Here is a 23,014-nt window from a genome sequence, read left to right as displayed (position 1 = left end):
GCTGACATGTTGCTGTGTTGGTTCCAAGGCATGAGGAGAAGCGACCTGGTGCCACCCTCACAGTCTCAGGCTTTCATCTGAACCTATTTAGGAGCAATTAGAGCCTAAAAACAATCGTACACGTCCATATAAAGAGGTAAAAATAATGATATCGTGTTTATATGATGCTAAAGAGGCTGAATGTATCGCTGGTGAGCCTCCAAACAGCTACAGACGCCTGGGTTGGATTTAAAGTGAATCTCATAAAAGAGAAGCCAGCAGCTCTGCAGCCTCTTGTAAAACATCTCGCCCGCCTCAGGCTGAGGAAATAATGAGTGTGAACAACAGTCAGAGATTTAATAACTCATGTTTGGTACCTTTATTGTTTTTTGTAAATATGCACAGAAACAACCAGTGAAGGTTTTAAAAGACAGAGTCACAAGTTTACATGCACAACACATGTTCACATGTTCACATGTTCACATGTTCACATGAGCGGAGAGGAAACGAGGACAAAGCTGTACAGGGTCTCTCTCTTCTCTACGACACATAAAGCTTCAGTTTAATTACAGTTTGGCATAAACAGGAAGTGAAGACACAAACAGCATAGTGTGTACAATATTTACATGAAACATGTTGTAGATCACACTCCATCTGAACAGCTGCAGATTAATGCCACCACTACAGCAACGTCTCCTCCCGTGACTTTTTAAGAACCTTTAACGAGAGCCTGTTATTTTTACATGAAGTTTTTGGTGTTATGTTTTTATGGTCATAAAATGTGCAGAACATCTCGTCCTTCTTGTTTCAGTGGAGCCTTTAAAGAATGAAATGCCTCATTAGAGCTGAAATGTTCTTGCTTTTATGTTGGTATGAGGGGTTAAGTCCGGTCAGTCTCTAAGACGCTGAAGATGGTTAAAAAATATCAGTCTGAAACACATTTGATCAGAGTTAGTTGTTCCTTTAGTTCCTTTCTTCTTTTCAATACTAACTTTTAGTCTAGTGTTTATCAGTCTTAGTGTTGGTGATAGTTGTTTTGTTTTCTGTTGCTGTGATTTAAAAAAAGTAGGATCAACACAAAGATGTGTGACGTCACGTGGCGCCAACTGCTGAAAACTATCACCACAAAAAAAACTAGACAACAGATTAAATATCTACCCAAAATATGACGGATCATTAAGTCTATTGAATACAAAAAAAAAAAAGAATAAAGTCATAAAATAATGAAAATAAACTTATTTATGACCACAAAGTCACAATCTTTGAGAATAAAGTCACGAGTTAAGGCTTCAGTTCTTTTGACGAGCAGCCGCCTGAACTAAAATAAAGAACGTGGAGCGACTCGTGAGGGAAACAGAATTTTCAATCTTTTGGCACATCTTACATGTTTACAGAAGAATCAGGATTCTGAATCCATCGTGCAAAAACATACATCTGTAGAAGAGAAGAAGAAGAGCGACTAACAGGCAGCCTGAGCACGCTCATGCTCATAAGCTGTTTGGTTAAACTTCACAAATGAATCCATCATCCTTGTTTGTCTGCATATTTTAAGTCTGCTTATAGATCAACCAGAGCCTGACATTAAGACTTCTTTCACACAAAATTACAACTTTATTCTCTAAAATGTGCAGGCTGATTTCATTTGTGACATTATTCTCATAGATCTGATTCTTTATCTCTCATGAATTTATTCTTGTAAATTTAAAAAGAAAATCTCTTAAATCTCTCATTTATTTCCAGTGCTTGATGTGGCTGAAATCCTCTGTCATACTAATAAACAGACTAATATGAAAACGACATGATTTACTCTTTAACTTTATCTCATGTTAGTTAGTTTTGTATATATATACATTTATGTACATAATTCAGTTTCAGTTCATTTTTGCCTCATTTCTGTTTTTATTCCAGTTAGAAAGTTTTTTTGACCTTATAATGTTTGTTACATTTTCTCTTTCAATAAAGCAAACCTTGTATTTGATATTTCGATAGCTTAAATAACTAAAACTCCAAACTCACAATCTTCTTCGACAGCTCAATCATCACAGAACAACAAATAAACCACAGAATACTGTCCTTCATTTAAGATCTCTGTGTTTACACATTTAATGATTTCTCTGCAGGATGGTTGAACACCACATAGCAAAAAAAAAAAAATGGTCCACTGCCTGTGAGCAAGTTTTTAGACAACTAAATTTACAACAAACATATTTGGAATGTGATTTCAAAAGTAGTAAAAGAAGAAGTTTATGGATATGTATAAAAACAAAGTCAGACTGGTTTAAACCTCAAACAAGAATCTCTGTGATGGAGGGAACTCGCCCTGGAATAAAGACAGACGACATCAGGAATAATACTAATGAGGAATATTAAAGAATAATAAGGAATAATGAGGAATAATAAGGAATGTGCATTATTATGTTTCTCAGAGACTGAAGCAGTGAAGTACAGACTCATGAACAGGCTCTTGAGAGGAGTTAGTTGTGTTCGTGGTAACGGTGGCACTAACAGGCAGCAGGGAGATAACCAACATGTAACTTTAACTTTCTTTACAACAAAGAACAATAAGAGCTTCAACATTAAAGCACAGTCTGACACAGAGAGCAGAGACAGGTGCTTCTGTGTAACTAAGGCATGATCAGCTGATCACCGCACAACAGATCAAACTTCATCGAGCACTTCATTAGAGAGAGAGGACGCTCCTCTCTGTCAGCACCTCGCTCTCTCTTTAACGGACGGAGGTCACTGAATTAATCAACAAATAAATATGTAAATAAATACGATGAATCACGAAGAACGAAGGCATTTCAAGACGAGGAAGTGCAAAACAGCAGGAATGAAAATGCTGAGACAGGACTCCTTTTTGACTTCATGTTGGAATGTAACGTTTCCCAGGTTTGACTGAATATGCAGACTTGTTTACAGGAGACGTGAGTGCTGTTAGAGGTCTTTGAAATGAAGGAATGCTGCTTATTAAGTCTCAATAACATACATTTAAAGCTGGCTTTAAAGTCCAAAACATAATCTTTGAAATGTGCAGTTTTACATCTCACATCATGACTTTTCTAAACTGGATTCACGACACAAAGAATGATTTAATCTAGATTATTATCTCCACTCTAGAACTGCAACTAAAGACTACTTTTAAGACATTCAGGTTCCACACGTCCATGACAGAGGAATAGATTTCTGTGTTTGATAATGTCTTCATGTAACCCGTAAAGAGTCTGATTTTAATGTCACAACGACGAGGCAACAAGGCGGAAACTCAAAGTGCAAAAACATGTTAACAGTTTGTTGGAAAGGAAGGAAGGAAGGAAGGAAGGCGACCTCGTTTAAACTCTCTTCAGATGGTTTGAGTGGTGACGAGAGGATCACAGAGCTCACTGACGACAGGACGGCAGAGGTGGAGGTGTCAGATAAACAATGGGTGTTTAAAAAATAAGAACAGGAGGAGTTTCTGAAGACTGCTTGAGAAGAGGTCTTACTGTTTACTCCTTGTGTTTGAAGTAGATACTGGCGAAGCTGCATGGTCTTACCAGAGATGAGGATAGATTTTTTTTACCATCGTCTACGTATAATCGTCTGTTTTTGTTGGGCTTAACTCATCTTGAGGAAAAGGCAAACATGCCGATCACGTTTCTGTCACTTTGTGGCGACAGAAGGATGTCAGCTGATGATGCTCTGATGCTCTTCAGATGCCAAACAGACGCTTCAAAGTTTGATTTGAGCTACCAGACCTCCACACTGAGGCAAACATGCAGGACACTGATCTCAGATGAATTTCAAACCACGTCTGAATGTGTCTTTGATTTAATCTGAGTGTTTAAGGCTTTCATAAACCATCAAGACATAATCTGGCTGCACTTAAAAACCAGACCTGGTCTCTTAGTGGGAACATGGACTTCAATAGTCACATATTGTGCTGTGGAAAGTGTAAACAAGAATCAAAGAACACAGACTTCAATTTGCATCAAATGTGGAAGCAGGAACTGAAGCTGCACGATGAAATGCAGTCAGTGAGATGTGTGCATGAGGAACCGAGGCGTGAGAAGGATTGCCTGAATGCAGTGGAGCGGGAAAAACTGCACCACAAGTATGCATTCAGATTAGCATGCAACCGAGGGACCATTTAGACGGAGGCACAATCAGGAGAGGGAGGTCAGCCGGCACGATGAGGCACGATGAGGCACGATGAAGAAGAAGAGCTTCAGGAACGAATTCTGCTACTTGAGATCAATGTGGATGAAACATAAGTCTCTAAAACCTCCAGAAATACATAAGAGCTATAAGTTAGGGTTAATATGCACGCTTCACTTCATAACATCGTCACCACTCCTCAGTTTTCTTCACCCCCTGCAGGCTGAGGTCCGTGCATTTCTGCAGAAACAGAAACTGATAATCCTGCAGATTAACTCAAAGCTAACAGCATGGATCAATGCAGCTACAATATGTGAGAAAGTATGCTTCTATACTGAGCTGTAACGCCGCTACGTTAGCCACCTATCACAGATAACGATCTTAAAGACACAGAGACTCCAGAAACTGTTTTACAGAAACCAACAAAACCTCTCCTCTGATGGACCGAAGCCAAATCCTTCCTCCGTCCTTCATAGAGCTGTTTTTGTGGAGCCAGCTTCCTATAAAATATAGACATTAACTGCACAGATCATTCTCTGAGGGACCTGTTAAAGAAAGCATGACGTTTCTGTGCAGCCAGTAAAATATCTCGTGGACAGCTCTTCACCACGCTGCACTGCAGGATGTACTTTCCCTACACCTAGATCTGTAGGTTCAAATCACTACCAGAGACATGTGATCCCTCAGGACGGCTCGGGTTTAGGAAGTATAGCTCACATTGTGTCAGACTCACGTGTGTGGCTGGAGACTGAGCCTGTAGGATGCTGAGGAAGAGCTCAGAAACAGGGATGCTCAATCCCCGGAGAGGGTCCTGAGATTTAAGTGGAGGGGGAAACGCTGCTGCTCCTCCAGAGCGGAGCAGCAGGTGTGGGTCTGAGGACAGAGTGTGAGGACCATCTGAAGTGAGTTTAGTGGAAGCCGGGGAGCTTAGGAGGCAGGAAGAAGCTGGACGTGGAGATCAGGCGAGGATTTGCCACATGTTTAGACGTGAACGGCACGTCAGACGAGATCTAACACGGACCAGCTGCTCTCATGTAATCAAAGCTGCTTCCACTGAAGGATGTGTTAGAGCGATTGTGTTTACAGGACAGCGTGTTCGAGAGCGTCACGTTAAATACATCAACAAAGACAAGGACTGAGGCTGACAACAGGTGATCTCATCAGATTAAAGCATCAGGTTGAAACAGGGATGAAATCAGGTAATCCAGTCTTAGTTTTTATCTGAATCAAACCTCCAGTTTGTGACGGTTTGGACCTCTTTGGTGTGAAGAATCAAGATAATCCTGACCAAGCTAGATTACAGGAGCAAGATGTGACAGAACTTTCTAAGTAGGTCAAACTCACAGCACTGGATACTTTTAACAGTCTGACATATTTAATAAGATTAACAGTTTGGTTAAAAATTTGATTTTGGCACCGCAGAAATGAATTCAATGTGAAATGTAAAGTTTTTTCACTTTGTGTGACTTTGGGGCCCCCTGTGGTCAAAGTATGCGATGTAAAGAACTGTTAAACTGGATTTGGTCATCTTTAAACCTGGATCAGGTCCAGATTTCCTCATAAAAACAGGACAAAGGTAAACTGGATCACCTGATCGTGGGCAGCAGAGGAGAAAATCTTCATTCTTACACCGAACATTCACTCACGCTCTCACGCAGAACAGGAGCATCCTCACTGTCACCTCACACCATCAGTGAGGATGATGAGAGAGGATGAAGGGTTTGGGGGTCTCCTCATGCCAGCAGCTTCTCCGGGTTTTTGGAGAGGGTCTGCAGAAGGCTCCTCTGGAAATCCTCCTCTGGGACTTCCGGAACCAGGAACTCAAGCAGGAGATCGAAGATGCAGTAGACCAGGTGTCTGTTGGGGAACAGGAGCAGCAGAACGGTTAATGAGACACCGAGTGGAGCTGCTGGTGAAAATCGGAGCAAATCTTACCTCAATTAAGAGTCTTAGAAGTCTCATTTCAAGAAACTTAAAAGGTACAGTGTGTCATTTCAGTCGTATTTATCAGAACAGACTTGGTAGAAATGAGAAATGGAGTCTTGCACGCATGTTTCTGCAGCAGCACAGAACAGACAAACTAATATCAGACGTCTATGTATTTCGTGAGAAGAAGAAGAAGAAGAAGAAGAAGAAGAAGAAGAAGAAGAAGAAGAAGAAGAAGAAGAAGAAGAAGAAGAAGAAGAAGAAGAAGAAGAAGAAGAAGAAGAAGAAGAAGAAGAAGAAGAAGAAGAAGAAGAAGAAGAAGAAGAAGAAGAAGAAGAAGAAGAAGAAGAAGAAGAAGAAGAAGAAGAAGAAGAAGAAGAAGAAGAAGAAGACAGTGGTTGTTGTTGAGCAGAGAATAATGTGCATTGATGGTAAAAACTTGACAGATGGAGGATCATCATGATCATGCATCACAGGAGCTTCTTGTCCTGAAAGGCTGCTGTCTCTTCACCGACAGGAGGGGTGAACAAGGGAGCGTTTCAATCCGTAATCTGACCACAAGATATCATTAAATATTCTCATTTCTGGACACTGTACATTTAAAAAGTACCTCTTGCTGTCACATCCTCAGATTTATGTCTCATTATAACCAGTTCAGGTCTTATTTCTGCTCCTAATGTCTTGAAATAAGAGGTTTATCTGGGTTTGTTTGGTAAATATGACTGATTTTAAGTTTAAAAAGATATTTTTTACAGGATAGAAGACCACATCACTCGCTTAGTTTCAAGCTTTTTTTGCAGTGTATGTTTAAAGCCGAGACAAAAAAGGCTTGAATTAACATTTTTAGAGACATGTTTTGGGTTTAAAAGAGTAATGTTAAATCTAAAAACTGTGCAATATATGATTTAATGAGTTGATAAATTGTTTCAATGGTCCTTAAGAGTTTGAATAATGAAATAGTTGTTAGTTGCAGCCTTAAATCAGCCTTAAAAAACACAGGTGACAGCACACACAACTCTTGTTCTGCAAGTTTTTATCAGTGGACTCTTGAGGCTTTAGAAGAGTGCATTGAAACGCTCCTTTAATTTACAAGAAAAGAGATCCTGTCCATACGGCTGTCTGACACATCTAACAACAGTCTGAGCCTGTCAGTGGAAACAAAGCAGGCATGTTTAGTCGACGTACTTACGTAGATGCAGCTGCTTTCACCTTAAAAGATGTACATTTTAAAAAAAAGAACCTTCCTCCCCAATGCAAGAACTCAGTCTACATTTCTACCAAATATGGAAGAGGTGACGTTTTCTGTATTTCCAGTTGAACTTAGTTTCAGTCTGCAACTTTGTTTATGAAGTCTGAACTCTTTATGATAAGATGCAGACTTCTTCCAGCAGCAGTTTGTTCCCTCATCTGTGAACCTTCCAGCCTTCAGTTTGTTTACTGTGACCTTGTTTGGCGAAGGAATCCGCCACACCGTACGAGTCCAGGTGAGCTGCTTCTCGTGTCTGAGTGTAATTGAGCACGAACCCTCCCCTGACCGTTTGATTGGACACACCTGCCACTAAAAAAAAAGAGGCAGCACACACGAGAGCAGACAGACAACACGCAGGCAGATTTAACGGGGCCATCAGGTAATGTTTAAGCGTCAGAGTGGACGTGACCTGACGGTGACATCATCCTGCTGGAGGTGCTTCGTCCAACAGAAACACATTCCTGCAGGTTTTTGACCTACATTGAGCAGAGTGAGGTGATGAGCAGAAACACATGCAGCCAAAGGTATTCAGAGGAGGATATAGGCTAGAGGACGATAGTTACACACGTTAAAACGCAGGAGGAATCCATCTTTGAATGGACTCGGACGATGATTCATGACTACAGACAAAAAACTTGGCAGCCGTGACTTCTGTAGGAAACTTCAGAAATCACCAAACTTAAAGCTGCTGTGAGGAACTTTTGTTTTGTGTCGATTCTGGCGCCCCCTTGTGGACAAAGTGATACCACTTATCTCTTGTCCTATACATGCAAAAGTAGTGTTTTCAACAAAAGCCCCATCCTGTTGTCTTTTCACAGTCAACTTTATCAGGCAATGTGATTAGTTTCCATGAAAACAGTCACATAAAGGCTGTTTCTGAAGCGAGATGTCCATCATCTGGTCTGACACCTACCCCCTCAGGGCAGTTTCAGGCATTAAAAATGTCAACAGAGCAGGCATCAGTGTTGCTGCTGATGGTCTTGTTTGCTAGTGAAGGTCATAAAGAGGCATCGGTATCATTTTCAGTCTGTTTCTCATCCAGTTCAAAACTCCTCACAGGGCCTTTAAAGACCAGAGATTATAAATCCTCTCCTGGGTCACACTACAGAGATATAATCGAGATTAGTCTTGACTCTTATACAGATCATCTCGTCTGATATTCTGTAGTGTGAGGTGTTAACAGTAATTTTACTTCCCTCAATCTGCCTGGAAAACAATCCTGTTTGCACTGATTTGAAATTGTAAACATTACTCAATCACTATTATGATCAAAGATCCTGTTGGAAGACTCAGAGGGCAGCCGAGCACGCACTTTGAGGATTGTCATGCAGAGTGGAACGATAGCCAATGGGAAGCAAGCTGTCTTTAACGAGGAAGCACGACAAACAGAGCCGTGGACGTCAGTAAAGGAGGACCAACTTGTGGATTTGTTGCAGCAACAAGCGTGTTTGCACATCATGTCTCGTAAAACATATCCCAATCTCACTGACGAGGAGAGTCACCCAGTGTCTCCCTGGGAGGACTGGACGAGTTTATCTGCCTTCCAATTTGACATTTTTCTTTAATTTAATATAATAAAAGCTCAAAGGGGGTAATGTTTTTAATATTTTCACAGTTCAACGCCTCCACCTCCACAGGTATGGCCTCATTCTGCAGGAAACACCGTCATGTTTCACTGTGAGAGTGTGTGAGGGTTTCCAGTTCACAGAGCGTGGACTGTCAGTGTGTGACTCTCAGCACACCGTAAGAACAAAGCTGTTAAATCTATCACTGTTTATCCTCGTGTGTGAGGTCTCTCTCATTTTTAACATGTGTTAAGATATTTAAAATCTGACAGTGTGGGCCGGGCATGAGAGGAAGAAGACAGGTTTGATTCACAGAGCAGATAATAGAACTGCAAGTATTTAATATAAGTATTAGCATGAAAAAGAGACACATCAGAAGTCACTTCAAAACTAATTTTAAGTATAGCTTTAAGCTAAGGAGGCTGGGCAAGGTGGTGCATGGGTTTTGTGCACACATCAGCATGTGCAGCAGCTTTTATGGTGTGTTTATCATGTTTTTTCTGCAGGTTTAGTGATTAAGAATGCTAAAAAGTGTTGTTATCTCTTAAATAAAGCTCAGATTAAAGTTCTAACGGTCTAAGACAGCAGGGGAAGTCATTATCTCGAAATTGAATGCCAACTTTGCAGACGTTTTTGTGGCCGTCTAAAACTCTAATTTGAAAATAAGCAGATTTCTTTTTCACTTTTTGTTTCATTTCTGTCACTTTTGTGGGAGCAGTGAAATCTGCCTGTGAGGTAAGAGTCTCTATCATGGAGTGTTTGGATGAAGGATTTCAGGAATCACAGTTACGCCATCAGTATGAATGTGCAGACAACAATCATCAGGATACTTCTTATTGGACAGGATGCACATACATAAATGATCATTGGTGTGTTATGTTGATTGATAATGTGAGCACCTATAACAAAGCTACCTTTGAGAGAGGAGTGAGCACTCACCTGTTGATGTAGGGGTCCTGAAGAGAGTCCAGCGCAGTCTCCCAGCTGAGTTTGTACTTGTCTGAGCCCAGCATGTCTGAGACCAGATCTAGAGACACAAAGACATGTTACCCTCTCTCATTACTGTGCACACTTATTAATAAACTTAAAGCCTACAGTCTGAGGGGAAAGAGTGTTCACCTGGTAGGAGTCTCATCAGACAGTGCAGAGCTTGTTGCCTCGTGTCGTCCTTCTCCTGCTGGCTGCGCTCCAGTTGAGGCTCAGTGGGCAGAGCTCCTCCGGGCCACACGGCCTCCTGGATGACCTGAAGGTACGCCACCCAGTACGACGTGCACGTCAGGTTGGCTACACTCACATCCAACCATCTGAAGTTTGACAAAAGGAAACAAAGAGCACAGTTCATGAAGAGAGTTTGAAGTTGGTCCCTACATTGGAAGTTATAGCTGCTGGATTTCCCCGTAGGAGCCAAGTATGGACCGACTGATTGATTCACGATTTCAAGCCTTTAACCATTGAAGCCATCTTAACAGTATCAAGCAGTTTGCTGGACCATTTACTTTTATCGAAACCACCACAGAGTTAGTAATGTTTTAAAAATAAGCGTGGTTTCATGCCAGTACATTAGACGTGAGCAGGCTCTCTTGGTTTAAAAAGTCCAACGAATACAAAGAGTCATAAATCTGCAGTATTTCTAATGGCAAACATGCAAGGACTCCTCGCTATTAAACTGATTTATCACCTCAGTAAAAGTTCCCTCAAAGAGTTTCTGGTATCAGTCTGCAGTTCCAGGTCTTCTTAAGAGCAGCACGATGTTTGTTTTGCATATTTTGGAGAGTAAAATAGGAAACAGAGCAGGGTGTGCAGAAGGAAGTCGGACTTTATCTCACTGGAAAAGTAGTCAAAACAAAGCGTGTCATGCAGAGGCTGATAGAGCTAAAATTAGGGTTTGCATGGACCACAGTATGAAATTAAAAGGAGATTTTTGAGCTGCAAATCATGCAAAGCTACTCTGTTACTAAGGCAAACTGGGTAGCATTTCCGGGCTGGTGCTCGTGCTGGTTGAACTCGTGAACCAATGCGGCACCTGTTAGTTTTTCCACCCGCTCGGGCCCGTGGAAGTGTCACGTCATGAAGTCAGATTTACGTGACTGCTTTTCCCAACCAGGAGCCCGACTCGCAGATGAAACACGAAAAAAACGTTCTCAACTGAGCGCTGGCTTCGAAGCGGCCCCTGGAACTGCCTCGGTCGAAAAGTGGTATGTATGTGTCCCGGACTGACATCATGAAAGTTGGACAGAGAAGCTCAGAGATGGCCCAGTTCTGCCAGCGATGATGGCCTGCTGCTGTGGACGTGCCAGACTCCAGCTGCTACAACTACTACTATCCGTCTCACCACTATCATCTCTCTTTCTCTTGATCTCCCTCTATCCCTCTCTCCAACACGGTCTCTGCAGATGTGTGTCTAACATGAGTCTGGTCCTGCTGGAGGTTTCTGCCTGTTAAAGGAAGGTTGTCCTTGCCACTGTAACTTGCTAAATGCTGCAAAGTGCTCTGCTCATGGTGGATTAAGATGAGATCAGACTGAGTCCTGTCTGTAAGATAGGACTGGATCTAATCCAGTCTTGATGTTGGGTCTTTGTTAATAATAGAACATAGGGTCTAGACCTACTCTGTTTGGACAGAATCTGAGGATAACGTTTGTTGTGATTTGGCGCTTTATAAATAAAGATTGACTGATTGACCTCTGGCAACCTGATCTTAAACTAATGATCCTGCTCTCAGACCCTTCCCTCTTAATGCCTCGTTGCATTCCCACACATATTTAAAACACGCAGCAGAAGTCCGGCCTGGCACAACCTCTCACTGGAACTGGTTTCAACCTGAGTCCACTTCCCTCCAGCCTCCCACACAGCGGCTGGATTTAAGGTCTTGTGATGAGTACATTCAATACATTCACAGAAGTTGACCCTCTCTGCTGACCTGACCTTCTTCACACCAAGATTTACCGTCAGAGGACTGGAAACACAGCCGGTCGCCATCCAGACTGGAGGAGCGGGGTTATTTAAAGCACAAAGTAAAAGCTGAAAAACAACACCTCGAGGTGGCTCAAGTGTTCGAGCATTGTGCAGGTCAGGAACATAAAGCCAGAGGTGGTCACTTCAATTTGAGTTATCTTAAGATTCAAGATCATTTAAGGCTTTGAAAGTATAAATTGAGGTTCTGAACGAGTTCCTCAAAGAGTGCAGACACCCTAAATGTTTAACACCGTGCAGATGCTGTTATGCAACATCGTTTGAAACCTCAGCGGTCTGTTAAGGAGAAGCAGGGACCTCCCTCTGGGCCTAATGTTCTGCTTCTTCTGCTCGCTTCATGTGGCCTCTAACGAAGTTATTTCATTACCCTGCTCTGGACTGTTCCCACATTGCTGAGCTGCAGCCGCATAAGCTATGGATAGACATGATGTGCCAGCCTCAATGTGACGTCTCTTTCCTTTAGGATTTCATAACGGAGCACCAGAAGCCAAATCCTTATTAAAGATGGTATTTTACGTCTCGAGCTGAACAACCGCTGACGGAAAACAGGAGCGGTAATGCATCGGCTCACTGGATGGTAGGTAACATCCAGAACTTTCCAAGGATAGAGCGGGCTATGTTCGAGATGAGGTTGGATAAGTTGAGGTCCAAACGTCTCTGCAATAAAAACCTTCAATTCCTTCAATACATCCTGAAAATAATAAGGTGTAGATTTCTGAGTCACTTAGTAATCAGACACTCGCTCAGGAAACTCAACCTGCAGAAAGTTTTCACCTGCTATAAATACGGCTGTGACTCCGGCTTCAAGCAGATCGTTTCTCACTAATTGATACTTGAGAGTTAGAGACGCGGGGTATCAGACGAGTCAGAAGTCAGATTGATATCCGGAGAGAATATAGGCTTCCTCAGCGTGGACTCAAAGTTCCTGAGGGGCTGGGGATTGGATCAGTTGAATGTTTCTAACAGAAAGATGGTACCTAGGCGGGTCACTCAGGTATCGGGGATGGTTTTACTGGAGAACTTCATATGAGATCTGAAATCACACCAACCAGATATAAAAATGAACTTTACACTTGTTTTGGTGCAACATTAACTCTGGGGGAATGAGGAGTGTGTGGACAATATTTGAGAAACTACTATCTGTCTCATCACTATCATCTCTCTCTCTCTTCATCTCCCTCTATCCCTCTCTCCAACACGGTCTCAGCAGATGTGTGTCTAACATGAGTCTGGTCCTGCTGGAGGTTTCTGCCTGTTAAAAGAAGTTTGTCCTTGCCACTGTAACTTCCTAAATGCTGCAAAGTGCTCTGCTCATGGCGGATTAAGATGAGATCAGACTGAGTCCTGTCTGTAAAATGGGACTGGATCTTATCCTGTCTTGATGTTGGGTCTTTGTTAATAATAGAACATAGAGTACGGTCTAGACCTGCTCCCTTTACTGTAGTTGACACCCCTGTAGTTTGAAGTGCGCAATGAATCATGCTCACAGTCGACTGTCTTGGTCTGAACAATCTGCAAAGTTGCATGTAAACAGTCTCTGTGCAGTTATTGACCTCTGAAAGATCCTACGCATGTGGTTTCCTGAAAATAACAGCGACTGCCTGAGTATCCTGAAAATGTTAAGACTCAATAATGATGGCTCTGGATAAAATCAGCACCCTGATGTTCACTGCAGTCAAAGCAGGAACCTGATACAATAAATAACGTCTCCGATGAGGCCGAGCTCTTAAATGAAGGCTTTGCTTTGCTTTAGTGACACAGAATGAAGAAATCTTATTTGAAAATATGAGAGTTATTAAGGAATTTTCTGCCTGTTGAAACATCAGTAATGACACATAAACTAATTATGGACAATCATGATGATTAATGAGCTGCAGCTGTGCACACAGTGAGAAAACAAACTCACATTTCAGTCTGAGCTCCTGTGAGGAGGTTTGAGGACTCAGGAATTAAAACCGATGCTTCAATACGTCGTGCAAAAGAAAGAGCATGAGTGATATATGACTCATTGCATTAAGAGATGTGTTGTTCTACTTTAGCTGTAGCTTTAATATAAGTGCAGAGATACCACCCTCAGAGTTTAGAAGACAGATAAGAAGAAGGGATGCTTTCGGTCTCTCTCTCCAGCTGGAGTGCACGGGGTTTCCACATTATATTTAGCGCTGATTTCTACTGACACTGCAAAAATATAAACAAAATCACTTACACCAAACCCCAGCTGGAAAATGACTTGGCCTAATTAACAATCAGGCTGGAAAAAGTGACGGAGCCGGAGGAGTCGGGGTAGGTGGCTGTTTGAAAAAAGAGGAGGGACGCCAACGTGAGAGAGACAATTAATGAAGTGTCCGTGTGCTGGAACCAGAACCTGAAGGCTGAGGAGAGACTGCAGCTTAATGTGGTCCATTTAAAATAAACTATCCTTTAATGAATGTCTGTTGGCTCCAGTTCTGTCACACTTAGAGAAAGAGAGAGATTCGACACGGAGCTGAATACACTTCTGAGAGACTGACTGACTGTGTAGTCTTGTGACATTGTTCCTGATTCACCCACTGAACCAAACAATGACACAGTCTCCATGACACACTTTAACCCACCCTTCTAGCAGCACTGGCTGCTAAATGCATGAGTATAATACAGGTTTAGTGTAATCATTCGGGCCTTCTGAGCTGCCGATGGTTAGTTCAGTCAGTCAACTCACTTTGCATTGATCAAACTTTAAGAAGCAGAACGTTGTGTTTGGCGTCAAGGCTCCGAACCTCATCACTCCTTGCAGATTAGCTTTACATGTAAGGGATAATGTATGTTTAACATCCAACCATCCATTTTCTTCCACTTATCCGGGGTCAGTCGTGGAGGTAGAAGTCCAAGCAAATTGGCCCAGACATCCCTCTCCCCAGCAACACTTTGCAGCTTGTCCTGGGGAATCCAAAGGTGATTCCAGACCAGGCGGGAGATATAATCCCTCCACCGAGTTCTGGGTCGACCCCGGGGCCTTCTCCCAGTCAGAAGTGCCCGGAACACCTCTAAAGGGAGGCATCCCAGAGGCATCCTTATCAGATGCCCGAACCACCTCAGCTGACTCCTTTCGACGCAAAGAAGCAGCGGCTCTACTCCGAGCTCCCTCCGGATGTCCGAGCTCCTGACCCTCTCTCTAAGGCTGAGCCCAGACACCCTTCAGAGGAAACTCATTTCAGCTGCTTGATCTGGAGGATAATTCTTCAGGTAATGTGCGAATGATGCACTGCAAATGTGAAAGTTGCCCGCCTGAACTAGCTCACATTTGTCCTTCTTTCTTGTTCACATTATTTCCTCATCAGTTTTCTTCCTTGTGTGGAAATTGGAAAGAAAAAAGTATGCTCAAACATTCTTGTACCAGTCCTTCTTCCTTCTTTCTGCAACAACATAAACACATTTGTCTAAAAGGTTTAACTGTGTGAGGTACAGGAAGGCATAATTATTATTTTAAGAGTCTGAAAAGTGATTGGATTTGTTGCTCCAGGTTACAAATGTGTATCTTTACACAAAGCAGCATGTTTTATGATTTCATGAGAAGGCTCAACGTTGCCTGTTTTATCTCAGATTAATGAACACCTTCAGTTTGGATTCACTGAAGGTCCAGAGAAAAATCTCTTCAGCATTTAAATCTACAAACTTCTTCCCTCAGACCAAAGTAATCCATGCAGGATGTGAAGTAAAACAGCAGATAAACAACTTTTTAATGGCTGTGGTCTCAGTGAATGCATCACATGGACAGGTCTGCCTGTTATCTGAAATCACCTCCACATGTTCGAGCTTCAGGCAGAGGCTTTGTACTGCTGCACACTCCTACAAACCGAACGCTCAGACGTCTTCTTAGATCTGAACACGTGACAGAACACAGGATGAACAAATAAAACCTTCTCTCAGTTTCATCTTTGATCACCGCTGCTTCTTTTTGCTCGTGTAAGCGCTGATGCTGCAGGACAAACTTCCCTCCGCATGCCGGTGGTCTGAAATGTGTCGTAACCAGATAACATATGTTGTGAAAATATGGAGTTCTTGGAAAAAGGATCATTTCCAGAAAATTTAACACGACTTGATTTGATTTACACCTTTTGATTTCCAGTTCCCTGAGTTACATAAGAGACCTTTGGGTTCAGAGAGGTCCTGCGCTTCAGGAATACATGAGGGAGTTTTCCTCTCTGACATTTCTGATTAGTCGAGATAAAAATGGTCATGGGGCTTTGAGGACATTTGGGGTTTTACTTTCCTTCCTTCTTTTCTTTGCACTTAAAACCTTTAAAGATTAAACAAAACAACATCTCATATTTAGAAGAACATGCTCACAGACTTCTGGTCCCTTTTATGCATGCACTGCACCCCTAAACACGCCAGGACATTACCTAAAGGGCTACACTTCTTGCGTGAAGGGATAAGGTAACAGTCCTGAGCATTCATAGCATGCATGTCATCTTGATAGAGTTGTTACGACTGTTCTTGGATACTCTTCTGCTCACCTGTGTCTTGTTTTCCACACTTTCACTGATATAACTGATCTGTTAAGTTCATGTTGCATTGATTTAAACAATGAAACATTCATCATTACAAACACGTCACTCTCCTCCTCCTGCATGCTCTACCAAGGCGCCAACCCTCACCCTAAATCAGGCTGAATATTCTCAGAAGTCGAGGGTGTTTTAAATGGAAAGTCCCGGCCTTGTGTAACAGGTGTGGACCAAGTCAGGACCTGATCCTCCAGACACCGACGGGGATTACTTTACGGATGCTGAATTATTTGTCGTTTAAATCCGTGCATCTTTTTGAATTGAATAATGCAATAAATCATGATGGATCATCCAAACTGTATTTTTTTTTTTTGGCTTGAGAGAAGCATGTTACGAACATGCAGTGACTTTGTACATTCAGGTGCTTCTCAAAAAAATGGGAAAACTGGAAAGGTTAACTTTTTTGCCATTTGATCAAAAAAGGGTAAACTTCTTTTACATTACACGTAAATGGAAATATTTAATGCATTTCTCTATTCTAATGTGGCCCATGGAAATCAGAAATCCAGTACCTCAAATTATTAGAATATTTCCTGAGATGGATGAAAAAACAAGGATTTAAAATACAAAAATGTCCAACTTCCGACGAGTTCACTCATTTATACACTCAATACTTGGTTGAGGCTCCTTGACCACCAATCACTGCATCAGTAAGGCCTGACACACACCCCACAGATTCTCTCTGGGGTTCAGGTCATGTGACTTGGCTGGCCATCAAGCAGAGTGACACACCATTTGTTGGTAGTTTTGGCGCTGTGGGACGGTATAAAGTCCTGCTGGAAAAGGAAAACTCTATAAAGCTTGTGAGCAGGTGAAGCATGAAGTGCTCTAAAATCTCCTGGTAGACACTGCATTGACTCTTAACTTGATAAAACACAGAGGACCAACAACAGCTGATGACATGGCACCCTGAACCATCACTGACTGTGGAAACTTCACACTGGACTTCAAGCAACTTTGACTCTGTGCCTCTCCACTCTTCATCCAGACTATAGGACCTTGATTCCTCCTGAGCCCAGGTAAGACTCTTCTGGCGTTGTCTCTGATTCAGGAGTGTCTTGATATTAGTAATGTAAGTTGTAGTCTCTTTCCTGAAGCAGCTGTGCGTTACACTCTTGACGCTCTGACTGCAGCCTCAGTCCACTCCTCGTGAAGCTGTCTGAACGCTGAGGTCGTCCCTGTTGCCTCTGCACCTTTTCCCTTCCTGTCTACTTTCCATTAACATGCTTTGATGCAGATCTCTGTGAACCGCCAGCCAGTTCAGCAGACTTCTAAGGTCAGGTATTTTGAGTATTTTTCTTCAGCTGTCGCCCAAAATCAAAACAGACAGAAGCTTGAAACACTTTATTTCAAGCGTAATCAGTCTACAGAATGTTAAATTTTGACTTTAATAACTGATGGCATTTTTCATAATTTTCTACATTTTAGAGATTGAACTGTACTCTATAAGAAACCTGTTCCATCGTGACCTACATCCTAAGGTGGGCAGTGAACCGTAGCATCTGTTAATTAGTCCTGTTTATACTGGTTCCCATTAAGAGTTCCACTGTCCTTAAATGGTCTTACATCAGAGAGAACAACAGCAGGGGAACATGGGCCTCATGAAAAACCGTTTACATCCCCACAGATGAGATCATTTATCTGCAGCCTGCGAGCAATAAGGAGGAATCACCGTCCTGATGCTGACACGACGCTGAGGGCAGACCGGAGTCATGTGGAGACGAGCTCTGTGCACCGTGGACCAAGAATTCCTGAGTTAAAGAACACCCTGCTGGGTTTCTCAAAATGAACACGCCATGGATTCTCCTTGGACAAGAAGCTTCAAGTGGATGAGAACACGGCTAACATGACGAGAGTCTGAAAACTCATGGGAAGCTAATTTTACCAAGCAGTTCTTATGTCTTGATAACTGCAATGTGAGAATGTTTTGAAGAGTGGGTCTCTGTTTTGTTTTCTTCCCATGCTCATGCACAAACATGAGACGTGATAACACCTATTTCTGCAGGTGTTAACATGTGATAACACTTATCACAGTGTGCCAAAAGAACGACAAAAACATTATCAGAAACATTAGAGGTTTGAAAATATTCACACTAACGTTGCAGCCTTGCAGTTTAATTTGTCACCCAACAAGTCAATGTGCATCCATCTTCAGGTTGGTTGCATGACCACTGTTTGCTTTTCTGATTAAAGGTGACATATCATGCAAAATTGACTTTTTAATGGTTCTCTACCTGAAATATGTGTCCCTGGCATGTCTACAAACCCCCCGAGAATGAAAAGAATCCATTCTGCCCCTGTTCTGATCTCTCCACCTTTCTGTAAATGTGTGTGAAATGAGCCGTTTCAGACTTCCGTGTTTTTGTTACGTAACAACAATATCCGGTCTGTCACGGAGTCAGAGCTCTGAGCTTGTTCAGCCCATAGACTGTATAAAATAATACTGAATCCCCTCCTCTGTTTTTCATTACCTGCACAAATGTGTGCTAACAAGGAGCTTAGGAGGGAGGCATGCTAGTTGTAGGCTGTCTTAATAAACACAAAGGTCGGTTTTACTCCCCACGTCTGCTGATTTGAAGATATATTGGATGATTTTTATTTGTCATGGAAAAGTGCTAGCGCTAATTAGCATAGCCACATAGCTATATGTTCATAGCTGTAGCTGTAGCTGTAGCTGTAGATGTAGCTGTGTACCAAGACACACGTCGACATACTGACAAATAAAACAACAAGAAACACTAAATCTGTGACCAATCCTTCAGAAAGGTCCTGCTGCCTTTCTGGTAGAGGTCGGTTTTACTCCCCACGTCTGCAGATTTGAAGATCTAGTGGATGATTTTTATTTATCATGGATAAGTGCTAGCGCTAGTTAGCATAGCCACATAGCTACATGTTCGTAGCTGTGTACCAAGACACACGTCTACATATTGATAAATAAAACAACAAGAAACACTAAATCTATGACCAATCGTTCAGAAAGGTCCTGCTACAGGCGCCTCTCCGTCAGGATCAGATTCAGAGGGTTGAAGTAACGCGATCTCTGAGCAGCCGTGTATATTCAGCCAACATGTAAACATTAGATCAACGTGCTGGAGAGCCGAGGCACATCCACTTCCTGAGGGGGCGTGGTCAGAGGGAAAACAGAGTGTTCTGATGAGGAATGAAGAAGAGGGTTTTTCAGGCATGCCAAAATCTGATTTCAAAGTGTTTTTTTGAGCATAAACTTTAAAGACATGTTTTGGGGACCTCTTAGACCAATATATATTGATGAAAAAAGCGTGATATGTCCCCTTTAAAATCTGTGTCTTCTGTTTACACATGGTGTGATCTGCTCTGAGTGTACATGCTCAAGTAGCAGATCTGACTCTTAAAGTGTGCATCACAGCAGCAAGACTCACGTTGTAGCTCGCCAACATGACATCACAGCAGTGGGACACAATAAAAGAGATGGAGGTCGAGCGTCTGTTGTGTGGATTAGATGCTTTCTTTGTCTTGTTTTTAAAGAAGCATGAAAACAGTGCATTGTTTTCATCGGGAGGGGGATGCAGAAGGAATGCGAGAAGCTTACCGTTTTGTTTTTGCCAATCAATGCGATTAACAAAGTTGAATTCTTCTACATTTGTTAAAGGGCTCTCGTTTTTATTCTCCAATGTATTGCGCCGCCATGTTGCATCAAAGTGTTCTCACGCAATCACAAGTCAAATCCATATCGTATTTATATGATCAATGTTTTTATATGAGTGATTTCTATTCCAATTGGGGCCATTTGTCCAACTCTAATCTTTCCTCTAGGTGTTTTCAGATATGAACTTCTTTGAATAACACTTTATTCTAAAAATCAAACCCCTGACATGTGCAGGCTCCTATCAAACAGGTGAGGCTGCACCACCGTCTTTAACAGTTAAAATTTTCTCTCTGAGTCTCTGCAGAGCACATGGACTCTTCTAAAGACAGCAGACAGAACAAGTAACTGGTGGTAAAGCAGGGGGAGACTGTTGACTAACCAACCACAAACGATTCTCCCGGGGATAAAAAAAGAGAGAGACCAGATGTAAAAATCTTTCAGGCATTGATTTATTTTTTCTTTTCAGGAGAAAAGGAGAGGCGTGAGGCCGGCAACCTTTGACCTCTCACTATCCTAATGTTGTGAGTTCACCCTCAAGTCTGGTAGGAACAGTGCCCAGTTAAGGGTTTTTCAATAGCTGCATGGTGTGAGTAAAGTTTACCTTTGAGGTACAGATTGTCGCCACATCATTGTTCCCAAATAAAGAACAAGTTATGACAAAAACAAAGATATTCAGACATCAGTGACAGACCAAGCCATCTGTTGCCAGAAGAGCAATTTTAAAATGGCCATCCAAATGAAGAGTTATGAATAGATTGGACACATCAGTACCTTGAACAAGATTAACACTGATCTAGACATAAAATCAAATGATCTAGTTTATTTTCAGGATCAAATCTGTCCTCATTCGGAGAGTGATTCACTGATGGATCCCAAAGTAATGAAGTGACACAACAGCAGTAATCCATAAATTGCATCAAATCTACCCAGCACTCAATATATCTCAGGTATCATAATACAGCTCTAAAAGCGTCACAGTGCTTTCCAGTTTTTTCTTTTACGAGTAACGCCGCGGTGGTAAAAATAAAGTCAGTGCCAGGTGCTCACCAAAACCAGCTCTGTTTGGTTTAAGGAGCGAGGATAAATTTAGAGGTCAGTGGATATTATGAAGTGTTAATTGTCCAGCATTAACAGCCCAGCCGTACTGAGAATAGTCCAGGCTGTAGTCAGAATGACGGAGCATGATTAATGCTGCGTCTGCTTATACATTTAGCACTATTCATGGCTAATATTCCACGAGTGTTAAAACAACATGTTTACAGAAAGCATACTGTCATCCTACATCATTTACCCCAGGCAAAAAGACTTTGATGGTTTGTTTTCTAGGTATTTCGTAAGTGTGATTCCTGCATTTGTAACTTTTCTCAAAAATCCAACAGGAAATACTCACATGGAAAATTGAGCAATCAGAGTTTAGCAACATCCTTGGGGCAATTCCTACTTTTGTTAGTTCCCTGCTTCTAAATTACAACACCCATAGAAGTCTTAAAACTGAGTTTTTAAATGCACTAAGCACTTTAAATCAATTTGTGTTTCCAAATAAATGCAAAAGATATGTACTTTTTCCCCCCAGGAAAGAATGTGCACTCCTTTCAGTTCCAACATTAGTCCAAGAAACTGAGTCCATGAACATCAACAAATAACAAAGACCAACAAAATACACACAGTCCAACACTAAAGGCTGATTTATACTTCTGCGTTGAATCAACGGCGTACCCTACGCCGGGGGTCCGCGTAGCTCCCGTACCTACGCCGAGGCCTACGCACGTAGCTGACGAGCACCTCCAAAATGTAACTCCCCGTAGAGCCGACGCGGACCTCAAGCCCTGTGATTGGTTCGCTCGGCGGCTTTGTATTTCCCGCATTTACAACACTTCCGGGATCCCGGACATCGGCCGCACATCGGCTATGTATTTGATCTCCTCCTCTCTATTCTTCATGTAATCATGTCTGTATGATAAACAGCAACATGTATCAGCTGTAGATTAACAGAACACGCTCTGAATCTCTGTGGAAAAGTAAACAGAGATCGTAGCGGGGCAGGAAGCAGGCGACCGCCTATCAGAGAGACCACACTGCCCTCTAGTGTTTCGGCGGAGAATTGCTGCGCGACACAGACACACCGACGCACAAGTATGTGGGGCTCAAGTCTGCGTCAGCCCCTGCTGCGTAGGGGAGACGCAGAAGTATAAATCAGCCTTAAGTCTAAAAGTTTTGTCCGGTGCTGCCTCCTCTGGCCAAAAGGAGTATGGCTGTTGTCAGGAAAACTGGGATCAACACTGGCAGTGTTTAAAATTCAAGGTAAACTTGTGGCATTGCTAAAACGTTGACTTGCCTGATGACGCAGACAAATTAGAAGTTAGCTAGCATGACCAAATAATGCCTCAGGTGTATAATGTCAGATAGTTCATGTAGATCTGAGGCTAATCTAGCTGCTGCTGTGCATAAAAGACGTCACCAGATGGCGTTTTGACACAACCCCAGCTTCATAAAATGTAGCCTAGCTGTAGGTGTCTAGCCTCGGCCAGCTGTCAGTGCATCTTAGTATATTTTAATCTGAAAAACCAACTAGTCAGGGATTTAAATATTTCAATGTTTGCTTTTAAAACTGTTCCTTTGTGATGCTAGCTCTTCTTTCTACACAGTGCTGATGCAGCATCAGCTTCAAGGTCAACTTCAGCCACAACAACAGTGTGTACACAATGACGTAGATGCACAAAATGTTAAGACCATCAAGGTTCTGATGCTGCAAGATGACGGTCATCCTTAGACTAATGACAATGCCAGCGGACGTTATCGGACGTTGTCTGCATTTTTTGGTGAAGTTAGCTTGTTGCATCTGTCGTTAAGAGTTTTGATAAGGGCGACCCCTTTGATTCGCACCTTCACTAAGGGAGCCACTGCTGAAAAACAGAAGTGAGGATAGCAAGCTGCTAGTCCTTGATACATTCAGATTCAAAAGACCAAGGGTTGACAACACCAGAGTCACACGCAAACTTTAGCAGGCATTATTTGAT

At 42.3% G+C, this 23,014-nt stretch overlaps 1 protein-coding gene across 1 annotated transcript in view; it reads right to left on the bottom strand.

The window, feature by feature from the left end:
* Nucleotides 1-330: 330 nt before the first annotated feature.
* snx19b (sorting nexin 19b) overlaps nucleotides 331-23,014 on the bottom strand; it is a 50,437-nt gene continuing 27,753 nt past the window's right edge. Inside the window, exons 12-14 of the mRNA XM_034701461.1 lie at nucleotides 9,976-10,160; nucleotides 9,796-9,883; nucleotides 331-5,973 (exon numbers count right to left, since the gene is read on the bottom strand). Coding sequence (XP_034557352.1) covers nucleotides 5,850-5,973; nucleotides 9,796-9,883; nucleotides 9,976-10,160 — 397 coding nt within the window. The 3' untranslated portion in view covers nucleotides 331-5,849. The remainder of the gene's footprint in view (nucleotides 5,974-9,795; nucleotides 9,884-9,975; nucleotides 10,161-23,014) is intronic.

The sequence above is a fragment of the Notolabrus celidotus genome, chromosome 14 (assembly GCF_009762535.1).
Source record: "Notolabrus celidotus isolate fNotCel1 chromosome 14, fNotCel1.pri, whole genome shotgun sequence".
Lineage (NCBI taxonomy): Eukaryota > Metazoa > Chordata > Actinopteri > Labriformes > Labridae > Notolabrus > Notolabrus celidotus.
The sequence above is the reverse complement of the archived record's forward strand: the minus strand, read 5'-3'. Positions and strand labels throughout refer to the sequence as shown.